Source organism: Oncorhynchus mykiss, chromosome 10, assembly GCF_013265735.2.
Source record: "Oncorhynchus mykiss isolate Arlee chromosome 10, USDA_OmykA_1.1, whole genome shotgun sequence".
NCBI lineage: Eukaryota > Metazoa > Chordata > Actinopteri > Salmoniformes > Salmonidae > Oncorhynchus > Oncorhynchus mykiss.
Window position 1 is genome coordinate 42985467 of NC_048574.1, and position 23976 is coordinate 43009442.

At 47.3% G+C, this 23976-nt stretch overlaps 1 protein-coding gene across 5 annotated transcripts; it reads left to right on the plus strand.

Annotated features, from left to right (window-relative positions):
• Positions 1–245: 245 nt before the first annotated feature.
• Positions 246–23156, plus strand: kdm6bb (lysine (K)-specific demethylase 6B, b). Of its 5 annotated transcripts, none has more exons than XM_036990365.1 (21): positions 246–383; positions 1617–1862; positions 8861–9018; positions 12328–12451; positions 12546–12596; positions 12722–12920; positions 13055–13315; positions 13595–13750; positions 13841–16962; positions 17050–17176; positions 17390–17495; positions 17939–18144; positions 18239–18504; positions 18609–18677; positions 18769–18917; positions 19004–19118; positions 19279–19466; positions 20595–20736; positions 20891–21017; positions 21162–21338; positions 21442–23156. In XM_036990365.1, exons 4-21 carry the CDS (start codon positions 12333–12335, stop codon positions 21463–21465), a joined length of 5604 nt encoding a protein of 1867 aa, XP_036846260.1. In that variant the 5' UTR covers positions 246–383; positions 1617–1862; positions 8861–9018; positions 12328–12332; the 3' UTR covers positions 21466–23156. The 5 variants fall into 5 exon arrangements, 4 of the variants coding, with proteins under 4 accessions (XP_036846260.1, XP_036846259.1, XP_036846257.1 ...); XM_036990364.1 differs by lacking the exons at positions 246–383; positions 1617–1862 and adding exons at positions 3851–4012; positions 12085–12182; XR_005053668.1 differs by lacking the exons at positions 246–383; positions 1617–1862 and adding an exon at positions 3850–4012 and having other exon boundaries at positions 20595–20740.
• The last annotated feature ends 820 nt before the right edge of the window (positions 23157–23976 follow it).

Genomic DNA, 23976 nt, shown 5'->3' on the forward strand with positions numbered 1-23976 from the left:
ATTAAGGGACCTCCGCCTAGTTGTTGTAAAGCCCTTTGTGACAACTGTAATGATAACATTTGTTTAACTTTGTCTCATCTGTGGACACGTGAAGCGCCACAGTCCTTATTTTGGAAATTTGACAACATCACCGCATGTCTTCTTCAAAATTCCGTGGCCCTTTTGTTCTGTTTCCTTAAGAGTGACAGTGCCAGCGTGCATCGTGGCGCGAGCTGTATCTCGTCCACAGAGGACCGGAGGAGTAGGTGAATTCTGCGCCATAGACGGAGGCGTTCGTATTGAGTGGCTCCCATCAGTGGCTTTACAACTGCGCAATAGGAAAGCTGAATCACTCATCCCGACTGTTTCGCTACTCAAATGTTTTCCATCTTCGTTTGTCAGAGGTAAGCTGGAGGGACAGTTATCGATAGCTATACTCAGCCAGGCTGTTTGTTTGAAAGGCTATTTGTTGTCTATTTAAGCGACGGACCTTGTCTAGTAAACATTCTAATTCAGAAGCTTCTCTCTGCGCCATAACTTGATTATTGAAAAGCTTACATAATGCCGTTGAAAAGCCAACGATCAATCATATTTCACTCTTAATGTGCATGAGAAGGGATATATAGGTATCTACAATCAAGCTATATAAATGTAGCCTACTTATTCAAGTTACCTAAAACTATTCATTTAGACTATAATGCACATGTTATTGTAGGCTACTGGGCGATCCACCTTTGTGGTTTTATTTTAGTATGTGAATTTAGTTAACCAAGTTCCCCCCCAAAATATAACTTTTAGAGGACATTTCCATAGGTGGTCATGCTATAGTGTTTTTTCTTTAATAAATTAGTTGGTTATTACTTAGTAATTTTATGAGTCATTACCATTCTCAAAATGTCCACTTGGTTGTGTAAATATGGTGTCGCATTATCACGTTTAAATGCCACGTGAAGTTGCGGCGGGAATTGGGAAATTAACTGAATGCGGAATTGGCATATTCCCACTCAATCTCACACACGCACACACACACACACTATTCCCAATTTGTTTCACTAGTTTCTGTTACGCAATATGGATTATTGTCCACAAGGTGGCGATATCTGTGCATGGATGATATAGCTGCCTACTTTGGTGTGAAGGTCTATGAATCTTTTTCGTACAGTTAGTTACACGTAGGTCTGTTTAGTGCAGATGATTGAATGTGTTATGGATTATTGTCTAATGGAGATTATTACATGCTTATTCTCAATTAGTGGTTGTAATTCCCTAGTAATTAACTACATTTCTCAGGGTTTGGTTATTGGCCAGTTGAGCCATAATACATTTTCAGAATAAGAAACTAGATCATATAACTTCTGTCAGTACCAATCTAATCAGGTCTCAATTTAGTAGTTCTCCATTTGTTTGTCATATAAAATGGGCTCCGGGGAGGTGATCAGTGGGGTTTACAGAACGTTCAGATGAATGGTACATGGAACGGACATGATGATTCTGTCATGTAGAACGTGTGCCCTCCTTAACATGAAGCCAGCTCTCAATCTGTGTTACTCTCTGATTTAAATTATCAATGCAGTGTTTGCTCTAGTCAGTTGCATGCTATTAACACATGCTAATCGCTTTTTCATTTCTCTTGACAGCGGGTGGTGGCAGGTAACGAGAGGTGAAAAATGGCACCGCCTTTGTAGACACCCTATCAGACACCTACAATTGAGTAGCACTTTCTGTGGGCCAATAGCAGAGAGCGATGCATCCACACCTAGGACACGGGTGGGCCATAGGAGAAGAGGACAGAAGATGAGATGTCAGCTGTAGCCAATGGAAGACATGGTTTGATTGACTTGCAGAAGATGAAGTCCAACTAAGCCAATAGCCTCCAAGATGAGGTGGGTTTCCAAATCTGCTCAGCCAATGGGAAGGGAAATGTCATCACACGTTAAATAGATAGCTCAACCAAATTATGAATAATTCAAATAGTCTTTGAGCGCGAAGAGATTGTCTGGTCCACATTCCTGTATACATAGCCACAGCCACTTTTTGCATCCTTTAGCATAGGGAACCAAAATAAAGGAACCCATGATAGTAAATCGAACATGCTCTTATTGGCATTCACAAATCATTTCTTGCTGCAAGTCTCAATGCTTCGATTACAATCGATTCCCCGCCACAGGTTCTTAATGTTGTGTCTGGATGCACAGCACTGTACCATCCACATTATGCAGCCACAGCACACACCATGGCTGCCATTATGTTGTATGCAGTATGTATAGCGTATACAAATAAGTAGGCAGTGATTTGCTTTTCAAGATGCCCCAGTGGTAGAGAGGGGCACACAGCATTCAAACTGTGTGTATGTGTGAGAGCCTTGGATGAGTGTCCATGTTACACGACTCGTACATGGAGGGTGTAATGTTCAGTTTCCATGGTGAAAATGGAATCCAGCCTCTGTGGCAGTGCCTGCTGATTGGCTCATATGGCCACATGGGGTTGTGCTGTGAGCAGATGGTTGGCCAATGGGGTAGAGACAGCATTGGGGCTGTTGCTAAGGAGAGTCAGCTGGACTCCTCTCTCTCTCTCTCTCTCTCTCTCTCTCTCTCTCTCTCTCTCTCTCTCTCTCTCTCTCTCTCTCTCTCTCTCTCTCTCTCTCTCTCTCTCTCTCTCTCTCTCTCTCTCTCTCTCTCTCTCTCTCTCTCTCTCTCTCTCTCTCTCTCTCTCTCTCTCTCTCTCTCTCTCTCTCTCTCGGATCTGTCCTTCAGACTGTCTGTGTCTATCCACTGTCTCTGGTGTATTGGTTGATTAAGGGTGAAGTGAGGAGAGGGGGCCAGTGAGAAGCAGCTCTACTGGGTGTGGGCTTTGAGTCACGTAGGCAAGACCCTCCCCACATAAACCCAATGCCCCCTGCCCCACCTTCCCCGGCCAATGTAACAGCCAGCTGACGTCCTGTGGGTCCAGCGCTTGGGTCCAATGCTACTGGCCTGGTTAGTCGTCCTCTACGACCCTTTGGTCATCCCTCATTCTAATGTCTGTCTGTCAGAGCCTCGCACATAATCACCACTGTCCTGATTAATCACACAGACATCAATTATTACACACATCAGGGCACAGTCTGCGCAGCATCCAACTTTACCATTATGACTCTATATATCTCCAATATATTATATTAAGAGGATACAGTCTGACAGGTTTCTGTCTGTTTTCTGCAAATTACTTATCACACATGTAATGTATTACCCTCTGACATAATTGAAATCCCAGTCATTCCATGGCACTACTTTTCTCTTGTGGTGCTTTTAAACTGCAGGTTTTGTGAGCTCTTGCCAAATACAGGGCATGTGAGTTTAATGTCTGAAACAAAGTGCTTGTGTCATACAGTATGGAAGGAGAGAGTCAGTCCGCCTGATTGGAGTACAATGCAACTGATTCCAACATTTTGAATACGGTAAGGGAGTATTTAGTAGGAGTATTACTGTCAGTGCTTAGAGGGCAAGTTCATAACTATCAAGCCATTCATGGAAACCTATACAGTTGCCAGTACTAAGTATGGAGGATGCAGTACGATTTGGGGAATATCTGCCACAGAGAAAATGGAGTCTTTGCTACCTCACTGTGGTGGTTTAAAAATAGCTGCTAGTTCTGTTGGCTTTATTCCAACACACACACACACACACACACACACACACACACACACACACACACACACACACACAGAGAGAGAGGGGGGTGTCTCTATCTTTCACTCTGTCTTTGTCCCCTCCTCCTGTTTAGCATAGGAGGATTGGCATGAGACCCTCCTCCCTTATTGGCTGGTGTGAATTAAATGGCGGTGTGGGGGCCCGCCCCTTAGGTCTCTGCACGTGGATCAGTCTGCTGTTAGAGCCTGAGTATCAGAGAGGAGAGGAAACCAGGAGCAGAGGAGAGGGAAGAGAGGAAGAGGAGAGGATTGGGGGAGGAGAGAGGAAAGAGGAAAGGGAGAGGAGCCAAGGGGTGTGTGGAGCAGAAAGAACGAGTAAAAGAAGAGAACAAAAGGAGAGTGCAGGTAAAACAAGGAGAGTGTGTCTGTCTGTTTCTTTGTGTTACTGTACAGAAGGGGTGCAATTGTGTACACATTTGTGCAAATATTGTTTTGGGTCATATGCATGTTAGGACATGTCTTTTGTGTTGATATATTACTACTGCACATACTGTACTATTACTATGCTGTATGTCTGCAGATTGTGTGGCACAGTCATGCACTACGAGCACACACACACACACACACACACACACACACACACACTGTACATAAACACAGTCAGCTGACTTGTGCTGAAAGATTTTTAGAGTAATGGTTATTCCTGTCGTGTTAGTCTCTTTAAGCCTCTGTTTAGACTCAGGCTTTAACTTGTGCTTTACAGTGTTTGGTCCGTGTTGATGTGTGTGGTTTGGTTGCTGTGATACAGTAGTAAAACAGAGCGTAACCTTACATTTCCGCGCTGGTGCGAGTCCAGTGATTGCAGCGCGTGACCCTGTGTAGGTATTGATAAACAGTGTGTTAATAGAAAGTTTCCCGATAGGGAGTGCAGCTTGTCAGTTTATTGCTGAAATATGTTATTGTATTCCGCTTTTTTTATTTTTATGTATTGGATAAACCCAGTGTATTGTTCCGAATTTCTATGAAAATGCAGGCCTTTTTGATTGAAGCTTGCCAGGGGTTTTCCTAGTGTGCAGAGCCCAAACAGGGAGCCTGGTAGTGGGCTAACTTGTCCTCCTTGTGCTAAAAATGGCCGAGCATTTTTGACCCACATTTAGTGCTGTATTTATACACTACAGTGACTCACTCTGGCAGCTGCAAATAGAAGGAGTAAAGAACAGCCTTGTTTGCCCTTGCTAAGTTACAATAACACACCCATGTGGATACAAACACATACTAACACCCTAACACACACACACACACTCTGGGCATCAGGGTGTATTTCTTCTCTGGTTTTTAACATTTTATTTCACCTTTATTTAACCAGGAAGGCTAGTTGAGAACAAATTCTCATTTGCAACTGCGACCTGGCCTCTTCAACTCTTCTGTGGTTCACCACTGGTCACCAACCAGTACACCCAACCACTTGACCATGCTGATTCTATGATGAGGTTAATATTCAGTACACTCAGCAGCTGCCTGTTTTCCTCCCAAATAGGTTCCAGGTGGTCAGATTGGTCCGTGTGTTTCATTCAGTTAGTGGTAAATATTTCTTTGTTACGAGAGACTCAGCAGTAGGCCAGGGTTAGAGGTCAGGGGTGAGGGGTCAGTGTGACAGCTTTCTGATGAGGTCCCTGCCCCTCCACCGCCCTGCGGGGTCACAGATCATAAAGTTCCTGCCCTGCTGATGCACTTGCCTAGTGATGATCTCCATGACAACCAGTCCTCTGCACATACTAGCACAGGCAGGCTCTCTCTGACACACATTAACGCACACACGCGCAGACACACACTCACACTCATTCGCTAACACACAACCACACACACACACACACACACACACACACACTCCTTCATTGCTGTCGTCTTTGAAATGCCACCTGGTCTGTCGGTATCGTTTGCGAGAAAAGATGCCCCCCTCGAGCCCCCCTGTTCCAAGCCTGCAGTGGTACATTCCAGTACTTGTCTGAGGTCTGTGCTTTCTGGAGCATACAGAGGGAGAAGCCTCCATTTTGGAGAGAAAGAGAAGGTAGATGTGGGAGAGGAGGGGAGGGAGAGCAGGGTTGTGAGGTTATAAAAAGTTATTTTTAGAAAAGCTATATATATGAATCTCATACGTTCTGCTTGGTGTCAACTCAGGTCAGCATTTTACATTGTCTTACAGACATTGAGTACTTACAGTAGGCTACATACGCATCAGTGTCTCTGCCTGTTAACCTGTGGATGGGAGGCTGTATGTGTCAGTGTCCGTTTGTCTGCTTGCTGCCCTGTCAGTCTGTATTCCAGGTTGATTTGTGTAGTTGTGTTTTGTAGGTGTCACTGAGAAGTGACGTCTCCCTCTTCGCTCAGTTCTCTTTCTCTATTTTTCTCTATGTGTCTAAATGCTCCACATGTTGAACTGGGAATGGGAGTTGGGTATCAGAGCCAGGTCTGTTGTGGTTTGGTGGTACAGCCCATCCCCCCCATATAAGATAGGATCAGTATGCTTCCTGCCTCCTCCTCCACTAAGCAGCTTAGTGACCTCTGTCTGTCTGTGTGACTGCCCTGATTGTAGAGGCTCCGCCATGTTCACCCACACAGAAGGCTGCACATCTGCACTGGGTTGCTATGCCACCAGCTGGCAGATACAAACACACTGTTCAGTGTGTCAGTGTAGCGCAACAGGGTGAGCATTAATGCTGTATTGGAATCTGTTGTCTCTGCCTCTTTGGTTGAGGGACACTACTGTTCTTGTGTCAGTTGCAGAGAAGTGTTTTAACATTTACATTGAACCTTTATTTAACTAGGCAAGTCAGTTAAGAACAAATTCTTATTTATGATGACGGCCTAGACCGGCCAAACCCGGACGACGCTGGGCCAATTGTGCGCCGCCCTACGGGACTCCCAATCACGGCCGGTTGTGATACAGCCTGGATTTCGAACCAGGGTGTCTGTAGTGACGCCTCAAGCACTGAGATGCAGTGCCTTAGACCGCTGCGCCACTCGGGAGCCCCAGTTGAAAGGCAGGGTTTGACAGTGCAAAGACATTCTGCTCTAACGTCAACATTTCTGCTAACTTCACCACTCTAGAGACCGCAGAAGGATTATAGGATGATGTATGCTTCTATTGAGGCAACTCAAATTGGAGAATTAAAAGCAAATGACTCCCATTGTCAGAAGACTATTATGCATGGTATTATTCTGCACCTTTTCAAGCAGGCTGGTTGATCACTGAGGAAAGCATGTCTGCTAATCCTGGAGAGGTTAGTTACTTCCTGTGGAGTGTAAGGTCGTTCTGGGGGAGAGGAAGGGGCACTCTCACCCCTGGGGCTGACACCTGACTGGAGAGAGGAGAGATGGGTAAAGATAGAGGACGAGGGGGAGTTTACTCTATCATGGTTATTCAGCACAGGAGCTAGGGTTGAGCGGTATCCAGATGTTCATACCGTCATACCGTTTCTGTACCATACCATACGGGGTACACGGTATTAACGGAAGTGCACACAAGGGGCGCAATTTTTTGCTGTTGATGCACAAAACAATTTAGGCAGCAGGGATCTTCCTCCAGGGGATTCGATGTCTCTGCTGTAACCAAGAAGCTTGATCTTGACGTCTCGACACTCAACTAGCAGATTAGCAAACCAAATGCATAGCTGGAGCCCTGGGCTGGATGTCATTTAGATTCCTAATAGTTATTAGAAAGAAAAAGAAATAACTCGGTATACAGTATAACCGATATATCGCACCAAACTAAAATGAACATAAGTAATAAGTCAGTGGAGAAGAGTCTTGTTTTTAAGATGTGCAGCAGCGGGGATCTTTATGAACAACTTAAGGCCCATATCACCTTATTCTCTTAGGTGTTTTTCTTCCAAAGCAGATGTCAAAAAGAGATTATAACAGATTTTAGTGTTGTTTTACTTCACACAATCCACAGAACAGGTTTTTGACTTGTTTCCCTTTCACACAACCCACAGAACAGGTTTTAGACTTGTTTCCCTTTCACACAACCCACAGAACAGGTTTTAGACTTGTTTCCCTTTCACACAACCCACAGAACAGGTTTTAGACTTGTTTCCCTTTCACACAACCCACAGAACAGGTTTTAGACTTGTTTCCCTTTCACACAACCCACAGAACAGGCTTTAGACTTGTTTCCCTTTCACACAACCCACAGAACAGGTTTTAGACTTGTTTCCCTTTCACACAACCCACAGAACAGGTTTTAGACGTGTTTCCCTTTCACAAAACCCACAGAACAGGTTTTAGACTTGTTTCCCTTCACACAACCCACAGAACAGGTTTTAGACTTGTTTCCCTTTCACACAACCCACAGAACAGGTTTTAGACTTGTTTTCCTTTCACACAACCCACAGAACAGGTTTTAGACTTGTTTCCCTTTCACACAACCCACAGAACAGGTTTTAGACTTGTTTTCCTTTCACACAACCCACAGAACAGGTTTTAGACTTGTTTCCCTTTCACACAACCCACAGAACAGGTTTTAGACTGGGTATTGAGTAATAGTAATGAGAATTCCATAATAACAATGGCATTGACACTCGCAAATCTCAAGGGCCATTCACACACACACACACACACACACACACACACACACACACACACACACAGCGAAGAAAATGTGCCTCGGTAAGGCAGAGTCTTGCTCTTGGCTCTGTGGTAAATTATATCATTGGTTGCCAAGGATACAGGACACAGTCTGTGAGTAAGAGAGGGAAAGAGAGAGACAAAGAGTGAGTAACAGACACGTGGAGAGAGATAGTAAGTGGGAGAGCGAGTGAGAGAAGGAGGGAGCTGGAGAGGAATCAGTCTTGTTGAATTGGGTCTGGAGTAGGAGAGGTGACGAGGCGATAGGGGAGGGGCCAGAGAGAGGAAGGCAAAAATAAATGAAATCCGACTGGCTGGTCAAAGGGGGCTGGGCCATCCTCACGCTCTCCCTCTCCCTCTCTGCTTTCTCTACCGAGCCATTCGTTCCCTTTCTTTGTCTGTCTACTGAGGGGAGAAACGCCAGAGAGAACAGTGTGTGTGACAGAGAGGAAAGAGAGGGGGGAGAGGGGAGGACAAGAGAGGAATGAAAAGATGGCAGAATGGAATAGAGATACCTACTTTCTTTTTAGACAATAACCCCCTTTCATATCCTCACATCTGTGTCCTACCTGACAGTGGTTTCTCCTCCCTCTCTCCTGTGTTTGTGGATGTGTGTGTGCTGGCTAGCAGAGGGAGTGGACGCCTGTTCTGTTTAACAGGACTTCAGGCTGAAGCTGAAGCTGAAGTGGGCTGCTGCCTCTGTCCCTGAGTGAGTGGCGTCTTCACACCGAGAGCACACAGACGGTGTCCCCTCCTCCCTCTCTCTCACAGCACTCAGCAGCAAGGTAAGACTAGAATGATCCTTCACCTCTCTCTCTCTCTCTCTCTCTCTCTCACACACACACACACACACACACACACACACACACACACACACACACACACACACACACACACACACACATATATATATATGGGCAGGGGGTCACAGTAAAAAAACAGGTTTCCCTGGAGAGGGATATGTGTAAGTAAGGGTTATGTGTTTCCCTGGTGACAGAGACACCGGTTACCAGGGAGATTTAGTGAGTGTTGAGGACAGTGATTTCTCTGGTGACAAAGACACCGGTCTCCTTGGTGATAGAGACCGATAGAGGGCTGCAGTTCCTGAAAACTGAAGGACAAGTCTGCTCAGAAGCGACTGACTGACTGACTGAGCTAGTAAAGATGAAATGTGGAGCCACCCTCTTCCTCCACCCTCTACTAACTCAGCTGCACAGCTATACAGTCTCCATTTGTCTTATGAAATGTCCATTCTCTCTCTCTCTCTCTCTCTCTCTCTCTCTCTCTCTCTCTCTCTCTCTCCTACTCTCCCTCTGTGCGTTGGAAATCTGCTGTAGGATTGCCTCTGTTTTGCATTGCTTTAAGTAAACAAATATGCAATCTTATTCATTGTTCAGTGTCATCATACACACACAAGAAATGTCTACATGTGTGTGTTAGAGGTGGTGTGTGAGACACAGCTTGGGGTAGAAATGTAGTGAGGGGTGGGTGGGGGGAGTGCAGGCTTTTGTGCAGGAAATGGAATCATTATCGATTGCTATGGTGATCTCAGGCACCAGGCAGGCACCACTAGAGGCACACAGATCATTACTACTCTGTATACTGCACTGTGTGTGATGTGGTCTGGACAGAGAGGATGTAAGATGAGATATGATCTGTCTATCTAGCATGGTTTCATAGGAGCAATAAATTCTCCATTATTGTAAGTGTGTGTGTGTTTGCGTGCACGTGCGTGCATGCATGCTTAATGTTTCTGTCAGAGAGTATCCACAGTGCTGTGTATTTTGGCAGTTCTAGTGAATGAGAAAGCAAAAGTCTATGCTCTGCCTGTGGACTGTGTGTGTGTACACGTGTGTATGTATGTGTAGGGAGGATGTCAAAATATTTCTCCCCTACACACTCTCACCCACAACCCCCTGAATGAGTGCAATTTCCTGTGTGCTGACATACTATAATCCATCTGCGTCTCACACACACATACACACATGCACACACACAGACACACACACATACACACGTGCACACACACACAGGGCTGATATCATGTAACCTTCTCTCAAGGCCCCTCTATCACCTGCCCTCCTAATTCATTAAAGGTGCCTGGAGGCAGACGTGTATATGTACTCACTAGATCTGACATACATGATGGTGGTGCATGCAGGCCATGGAGCGTAGATCTACAAGTGCTAGATTGGATATGCAACTTGGAAGAACCCAATGGAATCGAGAAATGAATGCATGGTTTCAACCGTCACAGACATTATGTATCATCTCTCTGGCGATATATTTAATAGCTACATCTCATAGCATGAATTTTCTGGGTTCTTGTTTTGCCTAAATTCTTTGACGTCTTTTTTTTGTATTCTCATTGGATGAGAGACCTGTCTGTCCTCACATAGACAGAGGATCACTTTGCCCATACCCACCCCCATCCATCCAGGACCCCTGTTTGAAAGAGCGATTGTCCGTTCTTCAGGAATGAAGTGCACAGAGGAGGGGCGAGGGGTGCGGCTGAGTGGCCAGACAAGTGAAGGAGGGGCGAGGAGGAGGGGCGAGGGGTGTGTGTTTCTGGCTGCTCTACACGCCGAGCACAATGTGTGCTTGTACTCTGATTCACTGGGTCACAGGCCAGTCCCATGGGTTGGAATATTTGGGTTTGACTGAATATAAAATGCTGTGTTTACCTCAATTTGACTCGATCCCAAACACACAACGCACAGTCGCGCACACACACACACACACACACACACACAGACCCAGTGTGTGTAGAACCTCTTTTATTCTTTGGTGATCTCTTTCTCATTACTCACACGTCTTAATCAACCCCAGCCCTCTCCCCTACCGTACTCTACTGGCACCCAGGATCCTATGGATGGGCTAAAAGGTTATTTATTCAGTGTATAGGAAAAGTAGGTAGCTGAAACCATAACAGGCTAAAATTAAGTTTTAGTTTAGCATCATAGTGTCTCTATAGCAACATATATTCTAGTTTTCACCTGTCACTGTTACCACTACTACCACGCAGCTGAATGAACTGGAGTTGGTTTGCATATTAGACAGAGAGAATTTAGGGCCTGAGAGAGATTATTCAGTGCCTGTAATGACCTGCAATGTACAGCTGTCCTTTTGGAACATAAGATAAACTTTCTTCTCCGTATGTGTTTTTGCATTGTGCTGTAGTACACAGTAGTATTCTAACATGAATATAAACAGCTTGGCGGGAAAGTCCTCTTTCACTGTCTCCTTAAAGTACATTCATGCACACAGACACACGCTCTCTCTCCATCTCTGTTGCTGTCACACACATCCATTTCCCTGATCAACAGTAGAAACAGCAGATCAGCTCTGCCCCTCTATTCTCTCTCCGGCTCTGCTGTCTGTGTTGCCTTCATGTCCAGACTAGAATGGTTGGAGAAATAGAGCAGACAGGCCCTATCAGTGGCTGGCCACAGGCTGCAGGGAGCTGGTGATCAGAGATGGGCTGGATGCAGGGTGCAGCTCTGGCTGACTGGTGACAAACCACAAACAAACATGAGTGTTCCAGCAGATTAGGAGGCAGACACGGAGAGAAAGTGAAACAGAAAAGGGGAGAGGAGAGTGTTGTGTGTTTGTTGTTGCAGTGAATTGTATTTGTTGTCATTATAGGATCTTAGACCAGTACCTAAAGGTTGTCTATTGTAGGTGTGTGGGCAGTGGCAGTTGTCTGCTGGTGTAAGGAGTTGTAGAGCAGTGTTGGAGGTGCATTAACATGTACAGTGTAGCGAGTCTGCAGAGACTGTGAACGTCAAGCATGATGTGGTTAGTGGTTGATATTTTGGTGGTTTAGCAACTGAACACTAATCTCTCTCTAGGTTGTGGTTGAGAGTTATTGAAGGAAAGACAGATTGGTGTTGTCGTGTAACCCTCTCAGTTCTATAGTAGAGGGCTTCTCAGACACAGACCAAGTGTGGTGAGTATTTCTACCTCTGTGTACAGTACTGTTTGTGTCCATGGCAACCATTTGCCTCTGTGTAGACTACAGTGTGTGTTCATGTGTGTATGTTTGCTCACGTTCTACCCTAGTCCAGTAAAAAGTGTGTTTTATCCTGTCTCAGGCTGAATGTATCACCCAGCAGAGCAGTATCATGGACGTAACACCAGGGACTCCTACCCTGCTGGAGGACCTCACAGAGGAACATGGGCCCCCGTCAACAGTCGCCCCTGGGGCCCTCCAAACAGGTGAGCCCTCTTCTTACACCACAGTCTACTGACACACTCTTCCTGTGATGGAGTCTGTGCTGAGCCAATGGTAACCCTCCTTTATCTACTGTAGGTACACCGGAGGAATCAACCAATCCCAGCACGTTAACAAGATTTATGACAGGTGAGTGAAACATCTCAATTGTTCACATCTTACATTGAGTGCAGAGCACATCTTTGAAATGTTAGTCCACTGTCACCTTGCTGCAGTGATCCCTTAGTGATCTCCACTTTCTCTCTGGAACGTAGAGGGGCCAGGCCCTCCTTCCATGTCCAGAGACCAGCAACACGACCCTGGGCCCAGAAAGACCAGGCTTATGAGACCCAGGGCTGGCACCAGGACTCCCCACGGTCATTTCAAAACCATGGCCGCAACCAGGGAGGCTACCAAACAGGACCGGGGGAACCCTACACCATCTGGGACTTTTACAACAACCAGCCTCCCAGAGTGAGAGGGGAAGAGGGCAGACTATCGACAGCCTATTCTATACTCTACATAACTCATTATTTACTACATACAGTAGGTTTATGTATTTTTCTTATTGATTGCATGACTTTAATGATGATAATTGTCTCTCTCAGTATGGGGGTCCCCACCAGCACCAACGGCCCAGAGATCCCCCCGGAGACCTGGGCTCCCCAGCAGAGAGGTGGGCCACCTCAGACCGCTCCAGGGCCTTCCCAGGCAGGATGATAGACCAGGGACCAGGACCATGGAAGCTCCCGCCCCCCCACAAGCACCACCGTGGCCAACCTCCACACCGCTCCCCACACTCACAGCACTCTCCGCCCCCCAAGGAAGACTGCTCTGCCAAGAGAAGCAGGAGCTCTGGCCCTGAGCAGGTCAGTCATCACTTGAGCTAATGATCTTGTTTGGCAGGAGTGGACGGTCCCCGCCCACAGTTAGTCCTGTATCAATGCTTGAGGAACATGTCTACTAACCTGATCTAGGATCAGATTTCTCTACTGCTAGACTTAACCATTATGGTGATATCTGATCCTGGAACAGTCATCTGAAGTCACTCGTGTAGCTGTGATATTTATACAATAGCACCACCTTCTGGTAGGGATCAATACACCTCACCAAGACACTTACTGTTTAGTACTGTTCTCTCTCACCAGCCCTCTCACCGTGGCTCAAAGCATTTATCTGGACCAGACCAGCCACACTCACCACCCCACTACCTCCCTCCCAAACAAGGTTTCTGGAACCAATCATATGACAGACCTGGTTCTCGCACCCATGCTGACAGGAGGACCTCGTCTACCGAGTTACAAGTAAGTTGGTTAATAGTCAATGTTCTTCAAGGGAACAGTGCTCTTAAGACTACTCATTGATGAACAATCCTTTCTCTCTTGTTATTTCAGGAATCCATCAAGTCAAGATTAGGGCGTTTCAACTATAGTACACATCATTCTACCCATAGTCCAGTTCCCCAGGTCCCCTTCGATGGTCAAGGCCCCCCTCCTTCCTCCTATCCCCGCCACCCTCCTCCATCCCAGCCCTGTGGCGGTAGCAGACCCCCCCACCATGGATCCTGGGTGGAGGTGTATGGCCAGTCCCAGCCCCCCTCCTCACCAGCAGAACACACCGGCGTGCCTTACAGCCAGCACCACCAGCGCCCCCCATCACCCCCCTCAGTACCTCAGCACAGCCCCCTAGCTCCACGCTCCCACAGACAGAAGAGGGATCAGACCCCCTCCCAGCCCTCTGCTACAGAGCGTCCCCACCGCAACAGCAGCCACAGAGTTTTAGGCTCCACAGCCCTGAGCTCCTCCTGCCCCTCTGGCCTCTCCAGCTCCACCACTCCTAGCAAGGCCAGTGGGAAGAAAGACCCTCCACCCAATCAGAGGAGTCCTGACACTGCCGCTGGCACACCCCATAAACGGGGACCAAGGACCCCCTCACCCAGTCCCACTCCTCCCCCTCTCTCTGCCTCCCGCACAGGGCTAGGCTCAGAGCCCCAGACCCCACCCAGCTCTCCCCAGGATAGACCTACTGTCAACAACAACAGACCTACTGTCAACAAGCCAGGGCTTCAGCCTCATCGACACAAACAGACAGAGAGGGCCCATAAGGAGAAAGAAAGTCGAGCGGAGAGAGGCGAGGTGGGAAAGAGGGAACCAACGAGGAAGATGGAGAAGAAGATGGAGGAGAGGAAAAGGAGAAAGGAGAAAGAAGCGAAAAGGGAGAATGGGGTAAAGAATAAGTTGAGAGACAAGGTGGAGAGAAAAAATAGGAAAGAGGAAGGGAGGAAGATGGAGAAAAGGGAGGAGAGTCTTAGGGCTAAGCAGCTGGAGAAAGCAGAGATGGGATGCTCAAAGTCCCCACGTGAATCATCCCTCCCTCCATCAGTATGGCCTTCCTCCCCTAAGACTCAGTCTGGATCTAGGGTTCCAGGGAAGCCAGGCCAACCCTCCCAAACACCATCCACCGCTGGCAAACACAGACACAGAGAGAAGGGCCAAGGAAGAGGTGGAACGTACCATGACGACAGCTCTCCAAATACCTCAGAGACAGTGCCACCTGCTGGCCCGCTTGCCGCCCATCCTAACCAACCCTCACCACATCCATCCAAACACAAAAAGTCAAGGAGGGGAAGGACCCTGTACAAGTTAAACCCAGCTCAACCCAAACACCCCGTCAAGGGCTCACCACTGCCAACCTGTCCCCCACCCACCACCACCACCATTAACAACAACATCAGCAGCACCAGCAAGACCAGTAAGACCAGTCCTCAGCCCACCAGCCCTCCAAAACCTTCTAAATGCAGCACAGAGGGGAAGGCTGATTCTACCCCCTCCACACTCTCATCCAAAACCCCAGCAGCTCCCACTGTGGCTGGGTCAGCGGGGTCCATCCCAAGCCAGCAGAACCAGACAGAGACAATGGGTGTGTGTCCAGAAGGGGGGGTCCTGCGGGCCCCAGATCTCCAGCCTGCGGCGGGGGTGGGCAGTGTGGAGGAACTGGGAGACAACCCCCCCGCCAGCCCCCCTGTGCTCAGCTGGCAAGGCTCCCCAGCATCAGCCCTGAGTGAGGAAGAAGAGGAGGAAGAGCAGGGAGGAGTGATGAGGAGACCCGTCCTGCAGCCCAGCCCCACCCACAGCCCGTCCATCTCACCCCCCCATGGGAACTTAGAGGAGCTCAATGAGAAGGCAGAGGTGGTCAGTGAGGGGAGGGGTGCTGATGAGCTTCGCCATAGCGACTTGGCCAAGCTCTATGGCCTGCCTGATACTCCCAATGGAGTGGAAGAGGAGGATGAGGAAGAGGAGGACAGTAGTGGGGACACTTCATCCAGCTCTCTGCCTCCCCGTCGGCCACACCTCCACCAGACAGGAGTGGCTGATGTCTTCAAGTCTTTGGCCTCGTTCCTGGGGGGCCAGAGGTACACATATCGGGGCGGTCCGTTTGGGCGTCCTCCTCCTAGCTCCATGGGAGGAGTGAAGTACTCTTCCTCCCTCGCCATGGACCCGGAAACCAACTGTCAGGACCAGCAGTGTCCCTCCCCGACATCTGACTCCACCACGCCCCCAAGACTCACTACCCAATCACCCACTCACACTACCTCAGATCCGCCTTCTAAACCCCGTCCTCCCTTAGACCTCAACCAACCACAACTCTCCGTGGGGGAGCGCACGAAACAGAAGCACGCGAGATTGGAGGAAATTCAGAATGAGAGGAAGAAGGAGAGGACTAAGGGTGTAGACAGCGGGGAGACAGCCGGGTCTCTGAGCGCTGAGCTGAGGTTGACCACCACACACCGCCTCCCTGCCACCACCAAGGAGGAGCGGGGGCAGAGGGGGGTACGCAGGCGGACAGGCAGGAAGAGGGTACAAAGCGGTGCAGATGGAAACAGGGTAGAGGATGGGAAAAGGAAGAGAAGGAAAGAAGATAGCAGTCATCAGAGGAGTGGAGGCAATGAAAAGAAGAAGATAGAAGAAAAGAGAGACAGAAAATCAGCCTCCTCCATTACGTTGTCCTCATCTACACCACCCCCCAGTAGCCCGGTCAAGCAGCTCAAAGACAGTAAGAAGAGCCGTCCGATTCCGGGGAACCTCGGCCTCCAGAGCAAAGACATCCAGGGACAGAAAGACAAGGCGCACACAGGAAACACTGAGCAGGGGGCACAATCGACAGTGAGGAAGGAGGAGAGGTGCAGTGAGCCTGAAACCACGACGTCCACACCAGGCAGCAACACAGACACAGTGGCAACCGCAAATAGCACCATCAACACTCCCTCTACTGCTACCCCCACCCCGGCCCCGCCTGCTGCCCCAGTGAGGAGGACCCCCTGTCCCCTGGCTGCTGCTGATTTCCTGAAGCTGAAGGCCTTGTCCATGGGCCCTCCCAAGGAGCTGAAGATCCGTCTGATCAAGGTGGAGAGTGCAGACAGAGAGACGTTCATCGCCTCCGAGGTCGAGGAGCACCGGATCCCCCTAGGAGAGGTCAGCATCAGACACACAGCCAGCGAGGTCATCAGGGCCTGCAAGTGAGTACACAGTACAAGGAAAAGTGGGCTAAAGGACATCTTATTGAATTCTAGCTCTTCATCTGTCTCGTTCTCTGTCTGTTTCAGGGGGGCGAAGGTAAAGGGGAAGTTTCGGGAGTCCTATCTGCTCCGTGCTTTCTCTGTCAAGCCTGTTCTCATCACCGACCCACCCATCCCACGAGAGAAGCTTAACCCCCCCACACCAAGCATCTATGTGAGTCCTCACGCCAGGGGCGCTGCACTGCAGTTGACCCTATGCTTCAAGCTGCCTTGGGGGGAGGGGGGATAAAGCAACACCAACAACAAAAATACATCTCAAGTTGATCTTCTCTCTTCCTATTCTCTTCTTCATTCTCACGTATCAGTTCTGTATTTGAGCAACACGTTGTTGATGGACTTCTGTATCGTCTTGTGTGTCTGTGTCCAGTTGGAGAGTAAGAGAGATGCCTTCTCCCCAGTCCTCCTCCAGTTCTGTACTGATCCCAAGAACCCTGTCACTGTCATCCGAGGCCTGGCTGGATCCCTCCGGCTCAGTGAGTTTACACATTTTGATGTTTCTCCGGGCTAAAACTTAAAGGGCAACTCCGTCACTTTTCAACTTCAAATTCTGTATCTCCGGCACAATACCAGTGTCTATATGTGAAAACGGTGCGTTTCGGCATTTTCTTGCTCCCCACGTCACTGCGAATGTCATATTGTTTGAAGATCACCGTTTTAAAATGGAACCGTGTGTATGTGATGATGTCATCGGGTAGAACTTTTTAACTTAGTTTATTTTCAACAAAACGTTCAAATCTGCCGTTTTCACATATGTAGGCACTGGTATTGTGCTGGAGGTAATGAAAATGAGGTTGAAAAGTGGTGGAGTTGCCCTTTTAAAACAGCAACATCATTTCAAATTGACTCACTATACAGTACCTCTCTCTTCTATCACTCCCTCTTTCTCTCCTTCCCCCTCTCTCTCCCTCTATGTCAGACCTGGGTCTGTTCTCCACTAAGTCTCTGGTGGAGGCCAATGCAGAGCATGCTGTAGAGGTGAGGACCCAGGTGCAGCAGCCTGCTGATGAGAACTGGGACGCCACTGGTTCAGGCCAGACCTGGCCTTGCGAGAGCAGCCGCTCACACACCACCATCGCCAAGTACGCCCAGTACCAGGCCTCCAGCTTCCAGGAGAGCCTCCAGGTTGGGGATGTGCACATACACACGGTTCCATACATTTCCCCCCACTTCCTCTCTTTGCCTAGCTAAGTTCATGTGTACTTCTATGTGTCTACAGGAAGAGAAGGACAGTGAAGATGAGGATAAGGAAGAACAAGAAGAGAAGCAGGCTCCGTCCTCTGACCCATCAACCACCGCTGCGTCTGGCGCCAGTAAAGCCAACCCTTCTGTGGTTGCTAGCAAAGCCAACCCTTCTGTGGTTGCTAGCAAAGCCAACCCTTCTGTGGTTGCTAGCAAAGCCAACCCTTCTGTGGTTGCTAGCAAAGCCAACCCTACTGTGGTTGCTAGCAAAGTCGGCCCTACCCCTATTGCTAACACACTCAGGTCAGAACATCCTTAATAAACTCTTTAATAAACCAAATGCAATACATTTAATCAAAACAATATTCAGATTTTTTTTTTTTAAATACACTTCCCCTTTCCTACAGGCCAGAGGCAAAATCGACTGGAAATATCATCAAATTTGGCACCAACATTGACCTCTCTGATCCTAAGAGGTGAGATTAGCTTTCCCCGTGGCAGATTGTTTCAAAGCTCAAAGGACACCGTTGGAGAGGAAGTAGAGTGTTAATGTACGTGTGTTACCAGGTGGAAGCCCCAGCTGCAGGAGCTGCTGAAGCTGCCAGCCTTCATGCGTGTGGAGTTCAATGGAAACATGCTGAGCCACGTGGGACACACCATCCTGGGCATGAACACCGTCCAGCTCTACATGAAGGTCCCCGGGAGCCGCACGCCTGGTCAGTGTTACCTGGGTGTGTTTTTAGGTGCGTATTGCATGCATCTGAACACGGGCTTAAATATCTCTGTGTATGTCTGTTTTCAGGCCACCAGGAGAATAATAACTTCTGCTCTGTGAACATCAACATCGGGCCGGGGGATTGTGAGTGGTTTGCAGTCCATGAGCACTACTGGGAGCACGTCAACAACTTCTGTGAGAAGTGAGTCATGAGGCGTTTTTTTTTTGTGTGTGCGAGGATTTTGAATTTAGTTCAGCGTTTTAAGCTGTTCTGCTCGTTTAAAAAAAGGCATAGCGGTGACCCAGAGAGGATTTGAACCAGAAACTAGCCACTTAGATGCCATCTCTGCTCCCTCCTTCAGGCATGGAGTAGACTACCTGACGGGGTCCTGGTGGCCTGTTCTGGAGGACCTGTACCGCTCCAACATCCCGGTGTACCGCTTCATCCAGAGACCAGGGGACCTGGTGTGGATCAACGCAGGGTCCATCCACTGGGTGCAGGCTGTGGGCTGGTGCAACAACATCGCCTGGAATGTGGGACCTCTCAACTGTGAGTTACTAACCGTGTCCAGCAGGGGAAGCCATAGATTGGAAAGGGGAGCTGGGTCATACACAGTGCAGAACAGCAGAGAAGAGTGTAGCTTGTAGTTGGCTGTCCACTATTCTCTACCTCAGTCAAATTATACTGAACAAAAATATAAATGCATCAATTTCAACGATTTTACTGAGTTACAGTTCATATAAGGAAATTGGTCAATTGAAGTAAATTCATTAGGCCCTCATCTACTGTGTGGATTTCACATGACTGGGCAGGGGCGCAGTCATGGGTGGGCCTGGGAGGGCATAGGCCCACCAACTTGGGAGCCATGCCCAGCCAATAAGAATTAGTTTTTTCCCCACAAAGAGGCTTTATTACAGACAGAAATAATCCTCAGTTTCATCAGCTGTCCGAGGGTGGCTGGTCTCAAACGATCCCACAGGTGGGATGGCGTGGTTACACATGGTCTGCGGTTGTGAGTCCGGTTGGATGTACTGCCAAATTCTCAAAAACAACATTGGAGGAGGCTTATGGTAGAGACATGAAAATGTTCCACAGCCCCCCCCCCCCCCCCACCCAAATGTAAAGGCCTTTGAAGCCCCCTTGGCCTATCCCTGTCCAGAGGTTATTACAATACTAGGCTCGTGAACATTTAGTTCTCTGACAACAGCTCTGGTGGACATTCCTGCAGTCAGCATGCCAATTGAATGCTCCCTCAAAACTTGAGACATCTGTGGCATTGTGTTGTGTGACAGAACTACACATTTTAGAGTGGCCTTTTATTATCTTCAGCACAAAGTGCACCTGTGTAATGATCATGCTGTTTAATCAGCTTCTTAATATGTCACACCTGTCAGGTGGATGGATTATCTTGGCAAAGGAGAAATGCTCACTAACAGGGATGTAACAAATTTGTGCACAACATTTGAGCAAAATAAGTATTTTTGTGTATGGAACATTTCTGGGATCTTTTATTTCAGCTCATGAAACATGGGACCAACACTTTACATGTTGTTTATATTTTTGTTCAGTATACTGTTCAAATCCCTCTCCAAATGTACTCTATAGTGTCTGAACACTGCCATTATTTGGCCTTAACACTGCTAATGTGAGCCTTGTGTGTCGTCTTTGCCCTTTCAGCATACCAGTATCAGCTGGCTCTGGAGCGCTTTGAGTGGAACGAGGTGAAGAAGGTCAAGTCCATCGTTCCCATGATCCATGTCTCCTGGAATGTGGCCCGCACTATCAAGATCACAGACCAAGAAACCTACAAGATGGTCAAGTGGGTGTGTGTGCGTGTGCGTGTGTTAGTTATACAAGACTGTGTGGGCGCCTCGTCACCTATCTAGTATGCATGTTTATTTCTTGCTACACCTTACCTTTCTTTCTCTCTCTCTCTCTCTCTCTCTCTCTCTCTCTCTCTCTCTCTCTCTCAGACATTGTCTCCTACAGTCCATCAAGCACATCCAGATTCTGAGAGACCAGCTGGTTGCTGCAGGGAAGAAGATCTCTTATCAGAGCCGTGTGAAAGACGAACCAGCCTACTACTGCAACGAGTGTGACGTAAGTCCCTCTCAACAGCCTGTGGATGTATGCCTGAATCAGACCCGCTATGAACTACCATGACCCAAGTAGCTTACCAACAGAGTGTTGATGTATGCCTTTGGTTATTTCTGCAGTGAGTGATTGTGTTGTGTCTGTGTGCAGGTGGAGGTGTTTGACCTGCTGTTTGTGACCAGTGAGTCTGGCAATAGGAAGACCTACATGGTGCACTGTGAGGACTGTGCCCGGACTGTGTCCAAGAGCCCCTCGCTGGCTGGAGTTGTGGTGCTGGAGCAGTACCGCGTGGAGGAGCTGATGAGAACCTACGACAGCCTCTGTGTGGTGAGAGAAACACACACAGTTTCTCTGTGCTGTGAGGTCATGTCCACCCTATTTACCCACCCCCCCCCTTTAAGACTTTCGTTCCTTCTCTTTCTCTCTCCAGACTCCATCACCCTGCTCCAAGTGAGGCCTCCTTCCTGTTGTCCAACAGCCATAACCAAAACTCATACACAGTGGCAGCACAGGCGTCGTCTTCAAGGAATACTACTACTGCTAACACTTGGTGAACAGCCAACCATGTTTACTCAGTGTTGTTTACATCACCGTAAGATATCGTCCGTCAGCCAATTGAATTCCAGCTCACTGTCTTCCCCTCCTACCAGCTGCTGATTGGACTTGAGTCTTGAGATAGAATGACTAGACTGGTACAACTACTCGTTAAAAACATGTCAGACAACTACAGAAAATGTGAACATAGTTAGCACTGAAAAATCAGGTCTTATTTAAAACGGACACTGCTGTGATTCAAAAGCGTCAAGTAGCCGGTATATGGTGCATTAATTCAGGTACTTTTATGCAAATCCAATGGAACTTTTTTACACCAATCTAGTTATTCTACATCCATGAATTTACTGTGTTGCGACGCTAACAGCAGGGGAATCGCTTCACTAGCAAAGTAGCCAATAGTCTCAATGAAATTACATTGTTTTGGTTTTGTTTTCTATTCAGGTGAACTCTGACATTTATAATTCCTGTCTGTATACTCTTTGGGGTGCTATTTCCATTTCATTTATTCTGACCTAGGTATTTCAAAAGTTTAACCAGCCTAGAAGTACACCTCATTGGCCTTGCGAACTGTATTTAGATGAAAGAGAAAAATGCAAACATGCAGAAAACGTTTTCGAAAAGCGTTAGGAATATTCATTTAAGAAATACGGGTTTACGAGAGGACTAATCTGGTTTCACTCTTTGTTGGAAATCGAGTCTGTTTTATTGTGATTTTAGTTTTTGCATAATAATCCTAAATAATGTTTGGTAGAGAGAGGTGTGATTGCTACAATATACCCTAAAAAGGATCCCCCTTCCTTTTTCTTTTGATAAATGGTATCGTTCTCCCTGTTTTCATACCTCTTTTTTTGGTTGCTATCTCCTTCTTTTCTGGATTACAGAGAAAATGGAAGAATTGTAAATTGTGACTTTATTTATACATGTATATGTTTTGTTTTCTTAAATGTATTTATTGCATATTGATGGTGCTTCTCTGGGGACACCAGCTATTTTTAAAGTTTCCTATTGTGTGTGGACAGGGAAGGGCAAACAGGGGGAGGTTGGATTTTAATGGTGCTCAACCCCCTCTTGCCTCGCCCAACCCCTCACTAACTGTGTATAAATGATCTATGAATATAAGTCAATGAATATGACTGAAACCGAGAGGTTGGTGCTTAGAACCGCGTCATTACGCTTACTGGTAAATGAATAGAATGATGTCTTTGTACTGTATCTAACTGATAAAAACAATACCTTTTTTCAACTTTTTTGCATTATACGAAATTCATAAAATTGTGACGCATTTGTGATTTTATGATGGATATTATCAGTATTTGTAGTTTTAGCCACTTTTGAACAAGACTTTTAGGGATGTATAGCGAGGTGTGGCTTTGGGTTCCTTCCGTGTTCTGTCCTCATGAGTATCATTTCAAGGTTGTAATCTTGCTCTCCTCTGACTGTTTATTGAAGCTGCACTGTTTTAAAAGAAGAAAAAAAAAAAACTCCTATCAAAGGAGGCCTGATCCAGACCTGTCTCAAACACCCTGTGATGTTTCTGTGACATTATTGTGAGTAATATTAATCCAAATAAAATCAAAATGTTTGAAGGAATTCTTTGAGTAATGTTTGTAATTTAATTGGTTTCCCAGTATTGATAAGAAGCCTTGATCATTTCACAGAGTACGGTCTGATTTGTGTCTGAGCTGCAACATCTCTATGGAGGGAGATGTATTCCATCCCTAGGATCTACCCTCTCTTCCTCCCCTGCTGATGTCATTGCCTAGCAGCGTTTAGCCATCATGTCTTCTGTCATATCATTATCCACGTCCTGCACTTTGCCTGCTTTTAATACAGCACGTCAACCAGAATCTCCTTCATTACACACACACACGTCAGTGTTTGGATGAGTGGTGACATAAGAGTGACTTGAATGGTTCTACTCCCAGTTATTAAGAAAGAGATAGACTGCTAGTAGCGTATTGTTTTTTGATGTATCACTGCTGGGGACATGGGAATAGGAAACCTTTAGTTTAAAGAGGATGCAGGGACAACTCACCCTAGACCTACGGACAGAGCAGGATATCCTGGTTCCTAAGACAGGAAGACTGGTCTTGCTCTTTCTCCCGCAACCCTACACCTCTCAACATACACAAAAGGCTGTATTATCACCTTTCTTTCTTCTCCTCAGCCCCCCTCCTTTATTCAATCTCTCCCTCTCATTCCAGAGGGAGCTCCTATCTGCCCCCTGAAGAAATAAACAAACTTGCCCAGACTGAGATGAAGAAGAAAAAAAAGGGGAAAAACATCCAATACTAATTCTCGCTCTTTGAACTAAACTCCCACTGGTCTCTTATCAATCTGGTGATCCTCTCCTTCTCCTGCCACATCACTCCGTTCTACCCCATCCACATTTCCTATTCGTTCTCTGAAC